At 33.9% G+C, this 15631-nt stretch overlaps 3 protein-coding genes across 7 annotated transcripts; 1 reads left to right on the top strand and 2 right to left on the bottom strand.

The window, feature by feature from the left end:
- The first annotated feature begins 4044 nt into the window (after positions 1-4044).
- LOC111020284 (polygalacturonase) lies at positions 4045-8763 on the top strand. Its single transcript, XM_022296901.2, has 9 exons — positions 4045-4382; positions 4593-4721; positions 4805-4978; positions 5079-5099; positions 5209-5416; positions 5887-5968; positions 6052-6160; positions 8135-8251; positions 8347-8763. The coding sequence occupies exons 1-9, from the start codon at positions 4116-4118 to the stop codon at positions 8563-8565; spliced, it is 1326 nt and encodes a 441-aa protein (XP_022152593.1). The 5' UTR covers positions 4045-4115; the 3' UTR covers positions 8566-8763.
- Positions 8764-9038: 275 nt separating this feature from the next.
- LOC111020286 (photosystem II 5 kDa protein, chloroplastic) lies at positions 9039-9777 on the bottom strand. The gene has a single exon (XM_022296908.2). It carries the CDS (start codon positions 9636-9638, stop codon positions 9324-9326), a length of 315 nt encoding a protein of 104 aa, XP_022152600.1. The 5' UTR covers positions 9639-9777; the 3' UTR covers positions 9039-9323.
- Positions 9778-9856: 79 nt separating this feature from the next.
- Positions 9857-15375, bottom strand: LOC111020285 (uncharacterized). 5 transcript variants are annotated; one of them, XM_022296907.2, is made up of 13 exons: positions 15061-15375; positions 14594-14765; positions 14380-14506; positions 13789-13916; positions 13627-13696; positions 13421-13523; positions 12401-12518; positions 12155-12236; positions 11692-11753; positions 11153-11225; positions 10983-11063; positions 10475-10555; positions 9857-10188 (listed from the first exon to the last, which is right to left on the bottom strand). In XM_022296907.2, the coding sequence occupies exons 2-13, from the start codon at positions 14626-14628 to the stop codon at positions 10021-10023; spliced, it is 1128 nt and encodes a 375-aa protein (XP_022152599.1). In that variant the 5' UTR covers positions 14629-14765; positions 15061-15375; the 3' UTR covers positions 9857-10020. The 5 variants fall into 5 exon arrangements, with proteins under 5 accessions (XP_022152599.1, XP_022152598.1, XP_022152596.1 ...); XM_022296906.2 differs by having other exon boundaries at positions 15167-15374; XM_022296904.2 differs by having other exon boundaries at positions 14594-14833; positions 15061-15373.
- Between the last annotated feature and the right edge of the window lie 256 nt (positions 15376-15631).

Genomic DNA, 15631 nt, shown 5'->3' with positions numbered 1-15631 from the left:
AAAAAAAGAAAGAAAATAATATTTTCAAGGATTACTCGAACAATAATATAATAAAAATATATAAATTGCAATATTTGTGCAACACATATTTAAATTTAATTAATTTAAAATACATTTTGAGGAGATTAAAAGTGCGGAATAAAAATTGATGTATTTTCCAAGTTTTTTTTTCGGGTAAAAATTGATTTTTTTTCCTTCATGTTTTTATTTCATAAATTAGTTAAATTTTAGGGTCATTGAAGTTATTTATTATTATTTTTTTAAGACAAGTGTTCCTTGCTTTTGGTTTTCTGCTTTTGCATTTTACTCGCCAATACAAAGTTTTATTTTAGTGTATTATCATAAAATAAGACATACTACTTTAAAATATTAAAATAGAAAATATAGAAATATTTCTCAACCCAATGATGTAAATTGATATAGAATAATTCCTTAAAAAATATCATACTAAAAAATTAGATTATGAAGAGATGGATAACCAATAAATTGTTAGTGGTATTTGGGATGTAACTATTTCTGATTGGCTTGATACTTTGGTCAAGCATGTTCGATTGCTTTCTTTTGTTTAAAAAAAAATAAACAATCTATTGTTAATATTTTGGTCATACAACATTAAAAGCATATCAATAAAAATCAATTCTTTGGAGTTTATTTTTAATAATTATTTTATAAAATTTTGATAAAAACAATATGTAAAATTCATCATCATATTCCTGATTAAAAATATTTTCTAAATCAAAATGATCAATATCTTCATTTTACACTAAAACATTTAAGAATTAAATTATATTTAGGTCTATATACAAGATCTTAGTAGGTCTAATATTATCATTTTAGTCTCTATATTTTTTAAAGTAGGTATTTTAATCCATGCAAAATCATAACATAAATTTTATACACAAATAAGTTAGGATATTCTATATAAAAAAAAGTTAGGACAACATTTTAAAAATTTGTGATCTGAAAATGAGATAAAAAAGAAAATAAAGTTATAAAAATGATCACTTTTAAAATAAATAAATTAAATTATATGAAATTTGAATATATAGGACTAATTAAAAACTAACAGTACATAAATCAAAGTCCAAATATCTAGACTTATATTATAATGAATTTGTATATATAACTTTTAAAAGTCAAAGCCATTGTTGTGAGGCATAGATTCACACGAGTTCATTTTCTATTTAAAATTATTTTAAGCAAATTCCATCGTCAAGAGAAAACATCATCAGACCTTGACACTTGGTCCAATCGCTTGGAAACACATGTACATGCGTTGGTTGGGACAAATAGGGAGGCTAGGTGAATCAAGCGAAAGTCCAATTAGACGCCAACGTGGACGAATGGATACCATCAGTGTAAAATTTACTTGACTGTCAGGTATGGAGTAGTGAAAATGGCGGAACAACGCTTTCCAAAGTTCCATTATAAAAGGTGGGATCAAAGCTCGGTTCGACACGTACTCAAACTAAGCATTAACTTAAGTTTCAAAGTGTATGTGACACAAAGCCACGCTGGCATAATGTTTGATTAACTAGATGTCCACTTCATATCTAATATTGACTAATCACCTCGTCTAGAATCTTACATCAACAAAGTCAATATATGCCAATATGATTCTTGTTCAGTAGTTAAGATATCTTTACTTCTTCTCATAATTTTTTTTAACATTACTCTCTCTATAAATTTATAGGTTGAAATTATCGCATCATATTTATTATACACTATGTTTTTAAAAAAAAATGGGAAGGGAACACTTTTCTTAATTATGTTTACGAGAGGAATGATTAGGGTAATTACTAAGTGCAAATAATTAACGAAACATGATAGAAAAAGTCAATATTTGAGGTTGAAAATAGACACCACGTTTCCAATGCTCCAAATTTACTCCGCAAGAGGTGGTTGAGAATGTTAGGTTTTGATTTTTTGAATAAAACAGACATTATTCAACCCCGTACCCTTCCTTAAATTTATTTTTCATGTTATCCTTCATCAACTCCTCCTTCCATTGGAACTAAAATAAAAAATAAAATAAAAAATCGACACGAACATAATTTAATTGGTCAAGATATTCCTTACGTCTTTTCTTTAGAGGTCCGAGGAAAAAAAAAAGAATTAGAGTTGGAGATGCACTTTCTACTCTTTTATGTTATGGAATTTAAATTGTTTCAAAATGTCAATTTTATATATATCCACACACTCAATACTTGTCTTATTCTACTTATGTGGCTATAGTACACGTTTATGTCATCATGTTAATACACACATTCGAAGTAATGTTATCCATTTGTTAAAAGCAAAAAATTAAGATAATAACCAACTTCTTTAAAGTTTAGGGATCGAGGTAGACATCGAGAAGGACATGTTGAACATTTATAGGCCAAATTGAACATTTTAAAAATTTAGGGACTAAAATAGAAACATCTTCAAAGTTTATGATATCTCTTTAGAGTAAATCTTTTGTAAGGTAGATTGTGTCATCTCATTGGTGGAGTTATTACTATTATATTTTCTTAACAATCACGTGTCAATAATAAGAAATTGCATACATCTCCGAATAAATATTATAAAGTATTCAAATATCATCTAATATTTAAATATCGAAAGAATATACCTCTTTGAAAAAGTTTGACAATTGATAATTAAATATATTTTGAACATTACCAAATAAAAATTGATGATGATGATTTTGATGGTTAATGGAAAAGGCCTCAACTTTGACAAACTAAAAAAAAAATTAAAAAAATTTCCTAAGTGGGCAAAAAAGCCAATGCCACAATGGAAAAAAAGAATATCCACTTTCAAATTGCCACTTCAAAACCTTACAGACCAAAACCCTCTAATTCTCTTACCCTTTTTTCTTTTTAATTCTAAATGGATTCTAACTTCTAAGTGCTATCTTTCCTACCTCACTTTTACCAAACAAAGCCTTAATTCTCTTCCTTTTTGGCACCATCACAACTCTTGCCTACTTTGGTTGACCTAGAAGGGCAAGTTTGTTGGAATTAGAATAGAATTGGTTGACATTTTCATAAATTGAGGGGTTGAATTTTGATTCATGGGTTTGATTCATATTTTCAAAATACCAAAACATAACATGATGTGTAGAAAGCACCGGAAGAGTTTGATGGAGTTTGATATAATCAGATTACAGACAAGTCTAGAACAAACTAGCTAAATTGACATACAAATCATTCAAAGATATTATATCTAGAGTTCGAGTATACTTCAAAAATATTCAACTATTATTATATGTCAATTAAACGATCACTCATATATTAAAAAGAGAGATTAAGAGGGATGAGGTTGTTTTGATAACACCTACTCGATAGGATCTTAAAATGGTTTAGGATCTTAATTAAAATGGTTTCAACAAGGTAACGAAATAAACTTATTTACCCATTTATACTAGATCCAAGATTTCTTGCCCTATTTCATGTCATTTCTTACCCAAAATATCATCACTAAAGATATTTGTCTACTTATCAGGAAGTAGGAGCTCCTGCTCATTTTCGTCTAGAGTTTATTTATATTATATTTAATAAATAAGTAAATCTCCCTAATATTTTACTCGTGGGATGAATTAATAGAAATGGTATAAGTGCTATTATTTTGGGACAACGATGATTATGTAGAAAAAAAACGTGCATGAGGTAGTTTTTTTTAGTAAAACATGTGTCTTGAGCTAATTAAACACGTCTTGTTAATGGAAATCTGTACAGAAAAAAAACTGAAGTCCTCGTGGACCGAAAATGGTGGGAATTAAGAGTCTGGCAAAGGAGCAATATGGCTTTCAGTTAAGCAAAAACCCAACTGAGTTTTTCTTCAATGCATCTGTATGAACATCAACGGTTTCTGGCTGCCTAATTTTATTTCCTGTGGTGCTTTCAAAGTCAAAAACATCTCTCTCAAGGCATTATTCGAGGGGTTGTAACAACGTGGCTAACAATTCTATATCGTTGGAGCTGTATTTTGAACCCGTAGCCAACGGTTATTAGTGACAGTCAAAAGATTGGTCTCAATTCTCCCTATATATACTGTCTACCAAAAGACAAAGCAATTTGTCCAATTTGTGTTTCCTTAGAAAGTGAAGCGTAAATTGAAACATAAGGAGAATGCATAAACCAAGCCATTTTCTCATCCTTTTCATAGCATTTCCCATGTTTTCTCTCTGTTTTGGCACTCACCATGAGGATCCACTTCCTGTTTCTCAATATCATGATCAAGTTTATGGCTTTAGAAGCTTTAGACCCGGATGGAGCACTGATTTTCACGGCTTGATGACGACGAGGCGAGATAGAGGAAGCTCGCGTTCGGGGTCGCCAAAGGTGGTGAATGTGGATGATTTTGGAGCTAAGGGCAATGGGCAAGACGACAGTAAGGTATACTAGATCCCGTTAAACTGAGTATTAGAGCTTTACTCTTGAATTATGCTCATGACTAACTCTCTAATCTCCGGGAGGCGTCCTAACCAGCTCCCGGAGACAAACTACTGAAGATTCTAGTAGCGAGGAACTTTTTTTTTCTCTTTTTTTTTTTTTTGGTTTAGAGAGCATAATTACTCACGATTGTCATGAATGTATATGTTTTAGGCATTTGAGCTAGCTTGGAAGGAGGCCTGTTCTTCTAGCAAGGCAATTCTTTTGGTTCCTAAAGGCAGAACATATTATCTTAAGCCAATCACTTTTTCAGGTCCTTGTAGATCTCCTTTAACACTAAAGGTGAGAGTCTAAGCATGTTACACTGTGCTGTTTTCCATGACATGTTTTGGAAAACTTTTGAGCTCATTTCTTCTCATTGCAAGATCAATGGAATGATCAAAGCTTCTCCGAGACTGTCGGATTACGTCAACAATCGGCGACATTGGCTTAAATTTGAAGGAGTTAGTAACTTTGTTGTAGAAGGCAATGGTGATGGCATCATCAATGGGAACGGCAGAAAATGGTGGCTGAGCTCTTGCAAAGTGAACAAATTCCTTGTAAACATGTCATCTTTAAACAACTTCATTATATGAGCCTCATTTCCTTGATAAACCGTAGGATGATGATTGTTTAATTTCTCTTGGAATTGTTCTGCAGCCTTGCAGGGAAGCACCGACGGTTCGTTGCTATCCTTCCGATCTTCGAAATCGTCTTCTTTTAAAGTCGTGTAACTGAAAACGTCGAGTTGAGCTTTTCCATGAGTTCTGATTTCTTTCTTCCTGTGCAGGCTGTAACTTTCTACCAATGCACCAACTTGGTTGTGGCTAACCTGATGTTCAAAAATGCACAAAAGATGCATCTCTCATTTCAGAAATGCATCAATGTCAAAGCTTTGAATCTCCGGGTCGTCGCCCCGGGAAACAGCCCCAACACAGATGGAATTCACGTCACGGAAACACAAGATGTTATGATAAGAAACTGTGTCATTGGAACAGGTACACCAACAAAGGGGAAAAATTAAATTTTTTTTTATGAGAAACCAAGCTTTCACGAAAAGGAATGAAAAGATATACAAGGACATACCCAAAAAACAGTCTAATAAGAGGGAATGCCCAAGAGAAAGGAGCTCCCATCTAAATGAATAACGCCTAATTGATAATTACAAAACGCCTTAGAAACCAACCCATAGAGGAGTATTAAATCTAATGAGATCCCAAACATACTCTGTAAATTTCTCCACCCGTAAAAGTTCTATTGTTTCTCTCAGGTCAAATACCCTACAAAGTAGCCAACCTAGACTTAGCTCAACTGTCTAAGACACCCATTTTCGATTAAAAGTTCGTTAGTTCATATCTATACCACAAAGTAGCCAAGAAACGGGCCTGCCACGGAAAATGAAACAACTTTCAAACTTCCTCTACTAAAGGGTTGGTCTAAGAATCTGTGTTTTATTTTTTCCTCAAAGGGGATGACTGTATTTCAATTGTAAGTGGGTCAAGAAATGTTCAAGCCATGGATATCAGTTGTGGGCCAGGCCATGGAATCAGGTCTTCTTCTTCTACTGAATCTTCCAAACTTCAACTTCAACTTTTTTTTAATGTTTTGATCTGATCTCTTCTTTCCATTTCAGCATTGGAAGTTTAGGAAAAGGAAACACAGAAGCTGAAGTTTCAAATATAAGAGTAAACAGAGCAATGATTTCAGGGACCAGCAATGGAGTGAGAATAAAGACTTGGCAGGTATGCCCAAAGAGTAGAAATTCTCTTGAATTTTGAATCAATTTTCTCAAGTTTAAGCTGCTCTAATGGAACTTGTTCCTCACTTCTTGACTTCTCTGCATTTGACACACAAAAATTGGCCAAATATTTCCCAACCTACTTTTGACCTACAAAACTTCCGCTTCTAAAATCGACAGGTTTTTTTTGTAATGTTTTTGTTTCTTATTTCTTCTTTCTCATTTTTTTCTCATTTTTCTTTCTTGTTTCCTCTTTTTCAACGGATAGAAACTGAAGTTCCTTTGATAATTGTTTTTGGTTTCTTGTTGTTTCTTTTTATTGTTTATGGTCTCTTGTTCTTTTTTTTATTGAAAAAAAAAACATGTTTGTTAATATATTTTTTTTCTCTAAAATTTTAAATTAAAAAAGTACATCTTTTATATATTAAATTTATTTTTATCTTATATTTATTTTTAAATATTTATTATCATTTTATAAATTCTAAAATAATGCTTCTATTTATATTTTGAAAAAACTAAAACAGAAATAGAAAACAATTTTTTTTTTCCAAAACTTCTACATAATTTTGGAAACATTTCTTGAAAATAGAAACAAATTACCAAACGTTTATACTTCTCAAAAACTAGAAATGAGGAACAAGAAATAAAAAAAGAGAACGTTACGAAGCAGCCCGTACAATACCCAATTCCCCCGTCTTTCTTCTTCACCCTCAGCCAATAGCAGTTCATGGAAATGGTGCCCTTTTGACTCCTATGGAGTAGTTGGCTGTGTTTCTTTTTCCTAATCTTCTCAAAATTTCTGCTAAATATGCTAAACATTATGCTAACTAAACTTTCTCAGTGAATTATTAATCATTAAAACTAGAGTAATTCTAGCTTTTCCTATCTCCACTTTGAAAGTTGATAGTGATTTGCATACAAATGACAGTTTATGTGGTGTCACTGATGGGTCCATTAGTTGTTTAGTGGGGGTAGTTGAATGGTATTTGACAATTCATGTGCATAAGTTGTCAATTCTGTTGGTGTAAGGACCACAAGTTAGTTTGAATCACCATTTTAGTTGAAAAATAACAACTTCAATGTGTTTAATAGGTCCTTAAACTTTACAAAGTACCTAATAATTCGTAAATTTTTAGGATTTTTTCTACTAAGTTCTTAAGGGCGTGTTTGGTTGATGATCAGAAAATAGAAATTTAAAAACAAGAGATTCAAGGGAAAACAGGTTTCGACTGTTTTGAGATATGTGTTTGGTAGCAAATTTAAAAATCGAATATCAATTTGAAAACTTGTTGAATTGTATTTAGTAATATATTTGTAAACTAGTTGAAGTTACCAATTAAATATTTAGTTTAATCTAAAATAATAATAATTAATTCATTAACATCTTTGTTATAAAATTTGTAGAATTATTATATTACAGCATTGTATAATTTATAAATATTGTATTTTACATGTTTTAATTTTTTGAAAAAATTAAATGAGTTTATAACATAAATAATATATTTATCAAAGTTTTTTTCAATGTAATTCTATCTTTTAAAGTTTCAAATTAAAAATATGAAAACACTAAAAACATAATGATGTTGTTTTCATAATTTACACTATTTAAATCACAGAATTCGAAAACAGCTTTCAAAATAAATTTGTCAAACATATGTACAGAATCCATTTGATTTAGTAAATCTAAAAAATAATACATATTGCTTTTTTTTTTTTTGGGGAAGGAAGTCCATATTGCTCTCTAAACTCCTTAAACTTTAAAGCGTCGAATAGGTTACAAACTTATTAGATACAACTTTGAGAGCTCAAAGATCTATCATACACTTTGTAAAGTACTGGACTCAATAGACGCAGCTCTAGAATTCAATAGACGCAGCTCTAGAATTTCCAGGACCGAACATATAACATGACCTTGTTTCGATCGTTACTCGATTTTGCTCGCCTTTCGAAATGTTGACAGTCAATGGTCCATGTACAGGGAGGGTCTGGATATGCCAAAAACATCCTGTTTCAAAATGTTGTGATGAAGAATGTGAGCAACCCAATAATCATAGACCAGAACTACTGTGATAAAGAAGGGGAATGTCCAGAACAGGTAAAAGAATTTATGATCAAAATTGCCTTTTTAAATCAAACCACAGAAAATTTAATAGGTTCTTGTTGCTGCTGCTGCTGCTCTCATGGATGCAGGTTTCAGCAGTGAAAGTGAGCAATGTGATGTACAGAAACATAAGAGGAACAAGTGCTTCAGAAGATGCCATAAAATTTGATTGCAGCAAAAGCTTCCCTTGCCAAGGGATTTCTTTGCTTGGAGTTCATTTGGTTGGCCAAGGAGATCAAGTTTCCACAGCTTCCTGTGAGAATGTTAGATTGAAAAATAGATGGAAAGTTTATCCACAGTGCTCCTGAGTTGGACAATTTGGGTTCTTAGGTGGATAGTGTAATTGCATCCCCAAACCCAATGTCTCGCCCTTTTTTTTTTCTTTCCTTTTAGAATATAGCATTATAAACGTAAGAAGTGGAAATTTGAATCTTCGAGTTGAACCAGGGTTAGATTAGGCCTCAATTTTCCAATATAAAACAAGGTTCTTTTTCCTTCTTAAGTTATCCTTTTTATCCCTAAAGAAATTCTATTGAGTGATCTAACGATTGTTGCTCATTACAACAATTGAGATAGTTTATAAAAGATTAAATTTACCTTAACCTATCGACTTAAGCTTTTAGATTGATTGGTGATTTAACACGATATTAGAGCAAGAGATCCTCATTTCCTCCCCGTTTAATATTGATTACCACTTGTTAGTTCTAGTGCAATTTTCAAACCCGTGAATAAGGAGAGGATCACTAAAGTATTTATAAAAAAAATTAACCGTAAACCCATCTGCTTAAACTTTTTAATTGATTGATATTTTAACCAGAACAATTATAATGGTCATGTATGGTCACAGCAATCATGGAGTTCAGGCAACTTTTGAGATTTTAACTTTGATTGCTGAACACCTACCTCGAACCACTATAAACGTTATAAAACCTGATATTGACACAAGGGAGTAAAAGAGATATACTTTTTTCCCCAAAAGAAGATTGGATCAGCAACTAGATTACAGCATCATCCATGATTCATAAACTAGAATCAGTAGATAGAAAGCAGAAGCACTCCCATTAGTCTATTTGCGACAGATCTTGGCAGTTGGATTGGTCACACAAACAGGGGCATAGAATTTCCTCGCCTCTGGACTCCCCGGCTTTGGCTCCGCCGCAGCAACTCCGGTAATGGCGCAAACAGCAGCTGCAGCTGCAGCAAACATCAAATCTCTTCTGCCTTTGCTGCAATCTTTCTCGACAAAATTGACCTTCGTCTTTTCCCCTTGAGAAGCTTCAGTAGAATTTACGACAACTAATCTCCGGTGGGAACTCAACGGATGCTGGTTACGACGGGCCGAAATGCCAAGCATGGCAGAGGTCATGCTGATGGTAGCCATTTGTGCGGTGATAACATAGCTCCTCAGGTTCCTGCCTATATAGTTTTAAAATGTAGATGTATGTGCATGGTGCCTAAAGGACTCTTACATTATCCTATCCCTGTTTTGGACCAACAGAATATTGCCACGTTGCAAAAATATCCTGATAGAAACCAATAACCTAGAGGACCTCAATGGTTGGAAAGAAAATGGCAACCAAAAATCTTGAGACAAGAAAAGAGCAAAAGCCTAAAATAGGATTTTCCACTGATAATTAAGATGAATGACCAGTTTACAGGGGCAAATGCTTAGATTACCCATCAATGACTTTGCAAAGAATAAGTGAATAATGGATTCAAAGACTGGCTCTTCTGTAATACATGGTTTAAACAATGATACAAAATTAAGCCTCTAATACTACCTTTTGCTCTTTATCTTCATATGGAGGAGGCAATAAACTGAGCGTATTGGCAAAAAGATCTTCACGTCCAGGTGGAGGTTCTGCTACTGGAGCATCCAATATGTAATCTGGAACTGCTACGAGTGTTTCCTCGAAAAATGATTTAATCGTCTACAAGGTCCAATAGCGGTTCTCACTTAGAAGCTTATGTAACCAAGAATTTAGAAGGTGGGGATGTTAAAGTAAGGTGCAGGTGAAAAATCTCTAAGTTGGTGGATAAAAACGGTGAAATTTTAATGCCCCAATTTTTATTTTCCAAAATTGGGTAAAACTAAAAGCAAAGTGAAAAATCCATCATGCATTGTTGAGAGGAAGTAGCAAAACATGCTATGCATTCCATCAAAATCCACTAGACGATATAAGAGGAACCTATTCTCTTCTAGAATATTTTACATACCTTGCAGTGCTGAAAAGCGGCATCGGCTTTTCGCTTCCACGGACCATTCCCAGGATCCGAGTAAAAAAGGTGAAGCAATGGCTGCAGGAGATAAGGCGACTTGTAAATAACCACACCAGGTGTTTGGGTGGGGGTGAGGGACGGGGTGCGTTTCACTAGATTCCAGGCAATATTGATTAAGAAAAAAACAGCAACAAAGTTACGAGACATATAAATATGGCCTACTATATTCAATGGTTAAAAAGGTTCTAGATCCGTACGAGGAAATGAGAAGACAAAAATTAGCAGTGAAACAGAGACTTAGCAGCAAAATAAATTGATAATCAAGCATGCTAATCCTACACCTTAACAAACGTAAGTCCTACTCCCTCAGTAGCTCTCGTCCTCCATTATTCCACATATGCCATGAGATAGTGAGAGAGAAGAGTGAAGAGCTCACAAAATAAATAAGAAACAAAGAACAAAGAAAAGGGACCAAAAGTGCTGTAAACCACCAACCAAATCTTACCTTCACAACCTCTCGAATATTTGGTTTATTTCCATATGTACCCAAAACAGAATCCCCATATACTTGATACTGTTCAAGGACCTAGAAGATGGAAATTTTTTTAACTAAATGAGATAGTAGTAAACTTTCCAGCATAAGGATCCATTTCAGACTAAAATTTGCTATTGTACCTGACGACGTGTGATACCACTGCTAGGCGCCCCATAAATTGCAGTGTCTACATGTCCTAAAGTACGCCAAGGGCTGTGGGAGATGAATAACAGTCATCAGTCAAATTAAGGTATATCATAACCAATTGTGATGGGATATTCATAGCAAGATATTATTGGACAATATGAACACTTGCCAGACTAATAACGTAGGTGTGATGATTATTCCACCTACTGTAATAACTTGCTAACAAGTTAATGAAACTATGATACTATAAGTTCTAGCAATTTCTTTTCACTACAATAACTTCACCTTAAACCCTATCTCTAATGGTAAATATAGTCAGATTAAGATAATATAAAAGAATTCTAATAATAAGCATGGACCCCAACCACAACTGTCATAAATTCAGATTCTCTTATACTGTTAGTTCGGAACTAGCTGAAGGAAGCTGCCTATATTTACTTGTAATAAGAGAACAAAAGAGGAAAAAAAGAAAGTAATTCCCAAAGTGAGCATAAACATATGAAAGAAATTTCCAAAATGAGCATAAACATACTTCTGGTAAGCAGCCCGGCCCATCATTACACCATGAGCTCCTAGTTTCAGAGCAGCATTAACCTGTATAAACTCATTTCAAATAAATAAACATTAAACTGCGATGTAACAAATTCAGCAACCGGATGGTGCAAATTATCACGAACAACTCTCATTCCATGCGAAGCAACTCCCAATAAATAAGTTTTGGGTCAATAACTAGTCATGTAAATTAATAATAGTAAAATTGGAATGCAATGCAAGGCATTGAAAAATTAAAGTGTATCCACCGTACTTTTGTGGTATTAATGGAATTATGGAGATCATATAAGGTAAAAAGCTATATATGTTACAGTTTTCCCTTCGACTACTAGGCTAACCCTTATTATGCAGTGATTCCAATATCTACTTTTATGTTCTTCAAGTTTGGGGAAATCCAATTTCTGATACGTTAGGTCCAATTACAGCTGAGTAGAAAAGCTCACCTCATCAACAGAATTAATGCCCCCATTTATTGTGAATCTCAAGTCTGGAAAGTCGCGCATCAGTGCATAGAAATATTCATATCTGTGATAAAACATTAGTATCATACATCATAAAAGTTTGTACTTTTAGTTATTATTCTATATATTATATTAGTTAAAAATGTTATGCGATTCTTAACTGAAATACTTGAACCAAAAATTACAACTTTCACTTTAAGCTTATGGAAAGATATTAAGAACTCGTACTTCAATGGAGGAATACTTCGATTTTCAGCTGGACTGATACCATTGAGCAGTGCCTTGCGGGAATGTATTATGAAATGCCTAGTTGGTGACAAAGAAGAAACTTTGTAAATAAAATCACCTGAAACAAAAGGTACCGGATGTGAGAGGATAAATCAGCAACTAAGAAGCCACATAATGTAACATCAAACTAGAATAACTTTTCAGAAAGAATATTCAAATCTTCAAGGCCTCTTAAGATTGTTATGTACATATCAACAATATATATGTTGACAACTTCAAATTTCAAACACCAGGCATCAACTCAGATATCTTGTGCTTGCAGATAATCGAGCCAAGCAGAATTCAGGATCTAAGGTGGTTTATGATACTCTTCAACTGTAGCCCGAGGGAGTTTCTCCAAAAATGTTCTTCCCCGAGATTCCATAAAAAGAAAGACGGTCACCAGAGAAGGAAAAGAGATGTAAAGATGCGTGGATGATAAAGAGAGGTTTATGGATAAGAAGATAGGGAGAGAAATAGGAAGAGATGAAGGTGTGGCTGGTCTGAGTCTTCTTTTTCTTTTTCTTTTTTCTAGAGGAACTATAACTTTCTGTCATAGTGCCGGAAAAGGAGGAAAAAAAAGGAACAGTGAACCACAGCCTAAGCCTAAGGAACTTACCAAATCTGCTGCAAGAAAGAGAACTTTCACTTTTAAAAAAATTATATCTAGAGTTCTTTAATGAGATAACATTCCCTTTCAGATCTTATATATAACTTGTAAGGCTACCAGTTTGTTCAATTCAATGTGTGGCCAAAGCCACCTTTAAGAACAATGAAGCCAAGTTTCACGCAGGAAAGGACACAAGTTAGCAGCAAACAGTAAAAATTATTGTGAAGATGCTCCACAGTGGAAATAGATAAAGAAACGCTAAATCATAAATCAATAATGCTGATCTTAAGACATCACTAAACTAAGTTTATCTAAGAAAACAAGTAGTAGCCAGTGCTTTCTAACAAGAGGAAAAGGACAAGAAACCTTACAAAGCTCATTATATGAATCATGGTCATCAACGCCAATTCGACATTTCACGCTTACAGGAACATCAGTGTTAGCGGCAATTACTGACATAGCTTCACCAACAAACTTTCCTTGTCAACACCACAAACCTAGGTTAGACAAATTGCTGGAGAAAATAAAATGTGCAAGATGACTGAAATCAAAATATAACCAGCACACAGTCAGAAACCTTAGGATCCAGCATAAGGCGAACACCAAAGCACCCATGTCCAGCCACCTTTGCACTCGGACATCCACAGCTAAAAAATATTTTCAAAAATTACAAAGATAAGAATTTAATAATTTATTGTAGAACCTAAAAGAATGTGAATATGAAAAGTAAAATACACACTTGAAGTTAATTTCATCATAGCCATAAGCATTGGCAAGTTCAGTAGCTTTTGCAATGTTATTCAAATTATTTCCTCCAAGTTGCAGGACAATAGGATGTTGATCTGGAGAAAATGCTAAAAACCTATCCTGTGCAAGATAAGTGAAAGATTACATGAAAAGAATGGTCTTTAAATATATTCATAAGAAAGACGTAGATCGTTAAAGCATGTGTAACTTAAGTATGATCATCAAAAGAAAATGAATTTCTCATATGACTTCAATACCTACCAGATCAAATATTCAAGTTATAAAAGGAAGCAGTAAGATGGTGAAGCTTCTTTAATAACATATAAATGAGAGAGAACTCCACGCCAGTTTGAAAACACCCAACAATTCTTCACTCTCCATCAAATATTAGTCAAAAGTGAGAAGACCCCAGTCCAACGTGTTATAAACAACAAAATCTCAAATAAAGAATGTTAAACGAAGGAAGTTGCATATGTGTCTTACTGCCATTGTTAACAAATTGCCTAAAGCAATACTATATAGTAAATTTGTAAACAATGTAGATAAATTAATTATTCTCCAAAGGAGTCTCCCGCAAACTTACAAGATTATCTTTTTGATAGACAATTGTTTCAGCAGCAAGCATCTCCGTGTACAGCCATGCATGCTTTGATATTAAACGAGCAAGAGTCCGGTAGTGATTATCAGTCCAGTCCATCATAGGAGCAACACTGAGACAGTGAATAAAATCCAATTTCAGTCAACAGATATAAACACTCAAGGAACATGGACAACTATTTTTAAAGTTAAAAACTCACCTAAACCAAGGAGGGGAATAGCGTCTAGCAACCATTTCTGCCTCCGGACCTTGTCGAAGTTTCTGATTACTGGAAGACCAACCACTTGGTTTGGACAAATTCTCCTGCAATATATTGGACGACAGCCTACAATGGCTCTTCTGAATGACAGACTGGATAGGAGTCAACGAAGCTGTAATAGAACATCCAGCAAACTTCATCATCCCTCAAATCATATCACAGTCCGCTCCTCAGAAATTTCTGATCATGAGCAACTTGAGAGGCTTTAAGAGTGGTGAAAAAACCCAAAAAAACAAAAAACAAAAAACAAAACAAAAAAAAAACCAAATATCTGAACCAGAAATTGAGAAGTTCAGTCCAAAAAACCGAACTACTTTGGTTTTAACAAGCACCCTTTACAGGACCAATAATGTAAACCGAGAAATAACAGACATAGACAAAACGGCAGAGGAACGCATTGTTTTTACGCAATTAAGGAAGATGATGGAGCGGTTGAGAACTTCGTAGACACAGTAGCAGAAATGCAAATATGCTTAATTTGCAGGTTTGTTCAAGATGACTATTAGGGTTTACATGTAGAAAGGGCAGCCGAGGCGGGAATTCGACGACCTCCACTTCCGGCGGCCCGCGCTGCGGCTGCGATCAGGCCGACGAAGTTTGCGCGGCGGAGAAGAGATTGGAGGAGAATGTGAGGCGTAGTATTCGGATTTTATGGCCACCCCAAATCCAGCGCCCCTGTTTGGATTCCTCCTCTTTTCTTTTCTTTTTTTCCTTTTTTCTTTTTGTCTTTTTCTTTTCTGCTTCCTTCGTTTTTTTGTTTACTTGATTTCTTTTTTCCCCTCAAAATCTTTGTTTTTTCTTATTGATTTGCTTTCATTTTAATTCCTATATTTAAAGATAAATTTGTGATGAATATCTAAAGTCAATTATCTATGATATATGTACATTTCGAAACATTATTATAATGAGTGATAATTCATTACCATCTTTTCATTTCTATCTAATTTATTTTGATCAAATTTTTACCACGACACTTCA

This window comes from Momordica charantia (assembly GCF_013281855.1).
Source record: "Momordica charantia cultivar OHB3-1 chromosome 8 unlocalized genomic scaffold, Mcharantia_2.0 BLBB01000008.1, whole genome shotgun sequence".
Classification (NCBI taxonomy): domain Eukaryota; kingdom Viridiplantae; phylum Streptophyta; class Magnoliopsida; order Cucurbitales; family Cucurbitaceae; genus Momordica; species Momordica charantia.
The sequence above is the reverse complement of the archived record's forward strand: the minus strand, read 5'-3'. Positions and strand labels throughout refer to the sequence as shown.

What these genes read in the sequence shown, in the direction of transcription:
- LOC111020286 (XM_022296908.2), bottom strand. Translation starts at nt 9,638, where the DNA reads ATGGCTACCATCAGCATGACCTCTGCCATGCTTGGCATTTCGGCCCGT.
- LOC111020284 (XM_022296901.2), top strand. Translation starts at nt 4,116, where the DNA reads ATGCATAAACCAAGCCATTTTCTCATCCTTTTCATAGCATTTCCCATG. An exon ending in CTTGCAGGGAAGCACCGACG is followed by an intron (nt 5,100 to 5,208) that starts GTTCGTTGCTAT and finishes CTTCCTGTGCAG; the next exon opens with GCTGTAACTTTCTACCAATG. An exon ending in AAACTGTGTCATTGGAACAG is followed by an intron (nt 5,417 to 5,886) that starts GTACACCAACAA and finishes TTTTCCTCAAAG; the next exon opens with GGGATGACTGTATTTCAATT.
- LOC111020285 (XM_022296904.2), bottom strand. Translation starts at nt 14,796, where the DNA reads ATGATGAAGTTTGCTGGATGTTCTATTACAGCTTCGTTGACTCCTATC. An exon ending in TATTCCCCTCCTTGGTTTAG is followed by an intron (nt 14,507 to 14,593) that starts GTGAGTTTTTAA and finishes TCACTGTCTCAG; the next exon opens with TGTTGCTCCTATGATGGACT. An exon ending in TCTATCAAAAAGATAATCTT is followed by an intron (nt 13,917 to 14,379) that starts GTAAGTTTGCGG and finishes TATCTTGCACAG; the next exon opens with GATAGGTTTTTAGCATTTTC.